The following is a 5,510-nucleotide window of genomic DNA, read 5'->3' on the forward strand; positions in this document are numbered from 1 at the left end:
AACAAAAGGGCAAGTAACAATGGTCACAATTGTTGTGATTTTTACTTAGCGAGTAATTTTACTTTAGTAAATGTAAGAGATATATCATTTTAAAAGTAGTATTTGTGCATTTAGTTTAAACAATTTCAATGCCTTTGTTGAATTTAAGCCGATTTTCGTGAGATGTTCTATTGTATTATATTATGTTAGGAAATGCATAAACGTGCTTTATTTTAATAAGCTATTTTAGCTAATTCTTGTAGTTTAATATTAACATATTTTAATTTATACTTTGTTGGCATTGACTTATAATATTTAAATATTAATATAAAATTTATTTACAATTTACCAATTTATCAGTCTGCGTAACTTAATCAACTAATAGGATGTCAAATTAATAATAATACAGAGTATTTACACCACCGTGTTCTTTGTTTATAACTATTTAAACATTTTTTATATATTATAATTTCAATAATATTATATTGTTAATAATCTATAAATACTAAATTTTAGATAAAATGTATTTGTAAATTTATTAAAACATTCATAACTACTTATAGGCCTGAGAAGTCGCCTATGTTACGACCTCTGACTGGTATTGATTTCGCAGATTTTAGCTGGAAAAGTGTTAGAACTAGTTAGTGATAAATTTGATTCGTTGTTGGAAAGTTTATGTATGGAACTTATAGTGGCATTTTTACTGTCAACGTCTGATACATTATTTTCTGCAGTGCCCTTGGTGGTACTACAGTTGCATTCAATACTGCTGTTTGAGTTACTTTTCGCTTTATTTAAATGAACAGTATTATGTTCATAGTCGAGTTTTTTGCATGAACATTTATTTTGTTCATAATTTCTGAAAATGTTATTGATGTCATAGTTTTCGTAATCAATACTATAGTACGCTGGAGTATTGCTTTGATATTTTATTTGGGTAGCATTAATTTGATAGTTACTTCCTAAATATGTAGGTAAATCATATTCGTGATTAATCTTTTGAAAAATTAAGGTTTTCGGAATGTCAATACTTTTTTCATCTCGGTGGTTTAATTGGATACATTTTTTTTTAGAGTAGTTGCTGGAGCAATTATGTATCGTTGCATAATTATTACAATAATTGTACGCCCGACTTTCATCAGAATTAATAGCATTATAGTCGTTTGTTGAACGGTAAATATTTGACTTCTGTGGAGTTATGGACTTTGTAGAACATTTGACTCGGCTAAGTGGTAACGCTAATCTTAATTTCTGCCAAAATTTTTTATCATCCCATTCAATACATGTACTAATACGAAGATAATATCGCATTTCATCGTCAATATCCCGCTGTGGCAAGTCTCCGTAGAGTATAAATAATAAACGAATTTTGTTTTTGACTATTTCATGAAGAGCGCTTTTGAATTCCAAACGTCTCCATTCATTATATAAAAAATTTTTAGACAATATCAGGACACATCGCTTAGCATTGCTCACTGCTTCAATTATAATGTCACTTACATAGGAATTAACATTTAAATCGCGATAATGTAAACACAAGCGACAACAGAATTCATTTTCAAGGGATTTAGCGATGATTTGATTAACGAAATGTTTGTCGTGAAAGCTATATGCAAAATAAGCATCGTTGGGTTGATTTTTATTTGTATTTCTATTGTTATTACTTTTAATTACATCACAAATACTCACGAAAGATTTTGATAAATACCACATTTTTAACTGATGGCGATAAAAACAAAACGTGAGAAATCCTGAAAGTATCACAAATGTAGTAACTAAAATAAATAACGATGGTATATAGCTTTTAATTTCATTATCACGCATGACAGTGGTCACTCCTTCCCGCAATGTACACCTCGTGCTGTTTTTTTCGTGAAAGTCACTTGTTTCATTATTGTTAACACAAGATACTAAGGAACCATCAACAATTTTTTTAATATTTTCTGTTAAATACAAGCGTAAGTTCATTACAAAATGACACTGGCACGACCAATAATTTTTAGCTATATTTATTTTTATCAAGTTAGGATTCAAGGACAACTGCCATATTTCAAAATTAATTAATCGATTACTATCTAGTCGTATAACCTCTAGTTTATGCAATGTTCTGAAACAACCGAGGTCTATTGAAGATATTTCATTGTTTTGTAAATACAGTTCGCGTAGATTTTCCAAATTATTAAACTCATTATGCAATGATGTTATTAAATTATTTTCTAAATGTAATATCATTAAACGTTTTAAACCACTAAAAGTAGTGTTATATATAATCTGAACGCTTGAATGATTTAAAAATAATACCGCCAAATTTTTTCGTCCAAGAAAGGTGTGACTCTGTAGTTCGTAAAGGCTGTTCCCATCAACATATAACTCAGTTGTATCCATTGGCACTTTTGTAGGTATATTTAAATAACCAGCACTGGAACATTCAACAATATTTGTGTTCCAAGTTTGATCATGAAAACAAGTACAATTGGAAGGGCATGTCATTTCACAGTCACAAGCATCAAATTCACAACAATGACATACGGTAAAGCAATGTGCTTTGTAAGCACATAAAAAGTGTTTGGGTTCTGCTTTAATTAATGGAATAAAACCTCGTTCCCTGCTGTTTAATAATTTACAGTAAATAGATTGAAGATCCATTATTCGAGGGTATTGACGTGATTTAATATTATTTATCTTCTGAAGCCAATCAATATTACAATCACAAGTATAAGGATTTCCACCAATATAAAATTCCGGAAGTTCTCTTTTGTCATCTTGTAAAACAATTCGCAGTGATTTAATGTCTAATGTAGTTATTTGATTTGCATACAAATCAACTCGAGTTAAGTTTGACTTATTGATAAAAGAATTTGGATCGACTGTGTGTATTAAGTTATCATTTAAAAATAGCAGCTCAATTGAACTAGGAATTGATGAAGGTGATATATGCTTAATTTGGTTAAAACTTGCATCGAATGTTTGCAGCTGAATTACCTTTTCTAGTCCAAAGCGATTGCTTAATTCATTAAGGCGATTCTTTCGTAACTCGAGCCAAAGCAATGTAGTTGGGATATACGAATAATCGAAATAATCTAAACAATTTTCTGAAATATTTAACCACAGTAAGCTTTTTATGTTATTGAACAAGCTTTTGATGTCACAAATATAGTTCCCATCTAATCGAATTGCTTGAATACTTTGAGTTGATTTAAATACACCTGGCTCAATGTAGGATAATCTATTTCGGGCCAAATTAAGTATTTGCAAACGCGAAAGTCCATCAAAAGTATTAAGAGTTATGTTCTGTATTAAATTTCCAATTAGTCTTAAGCCATAAAGATTTTGTAATCCTTGAAAATCCTTGTCATTTAAGTTTGATATAAAATTTTCTCCCAAATCTAATGTCCGCAGAAGGCTCATGTTCTTTAATGCCGCGGGTATCAATTTTAATTGATTTCCACTGAGGTTAAGATCTTGCAAAGAACTACTACAGTTTCGAAAAGCGTCTATATGAAGTCCGATTAATTTATTATTATCCAAAGAAAGCAATGACAAAACATGAAGTCCATTTAATGCATAAGCGTCCAAATATTTTAGTCTGTTGTACGATAAAAGCAACGTATGTAAATTGTTCATTGGTACAAATGTGTTTATAATAAAATTTTCTATTTGATTATAACACAAGTTAAGTATTTGTAAAGTGTACAAGTCTTTAAAAATTGCAGGTTGTAACTGTGAAATAAAATTGTGAGATAAATTGAGTAAAACTAGTCTAATTAAACCCGCGAAGGAATTTTGATCTATCCATGCAGATGATAGTTGATTGTGGGATAAATCCAGTGCTTGAAGTTGCTGTAGATTGTTTAATAGTTTTGGTGAAAGCACACTAATCGAATTATTTTGTAAATAAATCTCTTGAATTGATGAAGACTGTTCGGAAAAAGATTCGGTTGGTAGTGCCACTATATTATTCGAAGCCAAGTTAAGAATTTTCAAGTTTTTTAAACCACTTAGGGCTTTATCGGCGACCATTGATATTTCATTGTTGTTTAACAATAAAACACTAATTCTTCGCATAATACCGAACGCATATGCAGGCAGAAGTACAAAATTATTGAAAGAAACATCAAGCACTTCTAATTCTAAATAACATCCATGTTTAACTTGTTTATGTTCTTCCAACTTAATAGAATCTGTACTCAATTGGTCGTTATTTCTGTCTCGAAAGCCAAGTTCGTTAACATCTTGCAAGCGATTTTTACTTATATTTAGAAATGTTAATCGGTTTAATGAACAAAATGCGTTTACGGGTAAAGACCAAATATTATTTGAGGATAAATCAAGTCTTTCCAAATTTTTTGTTGCTGAAAACGTTTCTGAATCAATTTCAAAGCTAATGCTAGGCCATAAGGAATTATGTGTACGTATTATTAAATTTCGAAGATTACTTAAGCCATCAAGAAAAGTGCGATTCAGTTTTGATAATTTACAATATTTAATAGACAATTCTGTCAAATCGGTTAAATGCGAAAAACAATATGGTTCCAGCGCACTTTTCATCATGATGTCATCATTACATTGTATGATAAGAGTCACTGTCTTATCTGAAGGTACTACACTAAAGTTGGTTGTATCAAGTTCGCTGTTAATTGTTCGTAAATAACAAGTTAATACAATTTCTTTATTTGGTGTGTTTGGCCTAAGCATATAATAGCAGTCTTCAGGTACATCGTAAAACTCGTCATTTATCACCGTTGTCTCCTTAGTTCTATATTCTGGGCGGGAAAGTGTTTGCTGCAGCGGTGTGTTTGTAAAATTAGTTTGTTTCATCATTGAGATGGCACCAAGTGAATTTTTTTCCTCCTGTTGTGTGTAAACTTTACATGCGAGAGTAAACAACAAAATCCCAACAATAACTTTGCTTAATATTTTATGCTTCATTTTTTCTTTAATCTTTCATTAAATAGATGAGGTTTCATTTACATTGTTTTTTTTTTTAATATACATACATTATAGTATTGTCTTAACTATAATAATGTTATATATTCATTTTTATTTTATTTTCATTTGTAAAACTGCATTTTATTTATTATACATATTATATTCTTATTATCTATTATCTTTAGTTTTTAATATTAATTTTACGCATATGAACACTTATTGAATCTTCAAATAGAATATAAATTGCAAAGAAATTTGTTTTTTATGTCTATCATTTTAGTGACGAAATAGTTAAATCACTTTATCACTTTATGTTATTTTATATTCGTATGTATATTAGTTTTTAAGGAGCATATTTTTATTCAAATTTGGATTATTTATATTCCTACAAATGATTTTAAACTTTTCTTGTTGTTAATGTGTATGTTATATTCCGTATGAAACTGATAAATCAATCCTGCACTGTCCTATAAAACGACTAAAGAAAATAATAAGTTCAACCCTTATGTGTATACCATACCATAGAACGAGAGATACATATTGAAGCAAAAATTAAAAAAAAAAAACGCTTTTCTACGGATTTTAGTATGTTTCAGCAAACA

The 5,510-nt window shown here is 29.5% G+C and overlaps 1 protein-coding gene across 1 annotated transcript; it reads right to left on the reverse strand.

The window, feature by feature from the left end:
• Positions 1-468: 468 nt before the first annotated feature.
• On the reverse strand, positions 469-4,930 carry LOC119672980 (toll-like receptor 6). The gene has a single exon (XM_038084167.1). The coding sequence runs from the start codon at positions 4,906-4,908 to the stop codon at positions 562-564; it is 4,347 nt and encodes a 1,448-aa protein (XP_037940095.1). The 5' UTR covers positions 4,909-4,930; the 3' UTR covers positions 469-561.
• Between the last annotated feature and the right edge of the window lie 580 nt (positions 4,931-5,510).

Source organism: Teleopsis dalmanni, chromosome 1 (genome assembly GCF_002237135.1).
Source record: "Teleopsis dalmanni isolate 2A chromosome 1, ASM223713v2, whole genome shotgun sequence".
Classification (NCBI taxonomy): domain Eukaryota; kingdom Metazoa; phylum Arthropoda; class Insecta; order Diptera; family Diopsidae; genus Teleopsis; species Teleopsis dalmanni.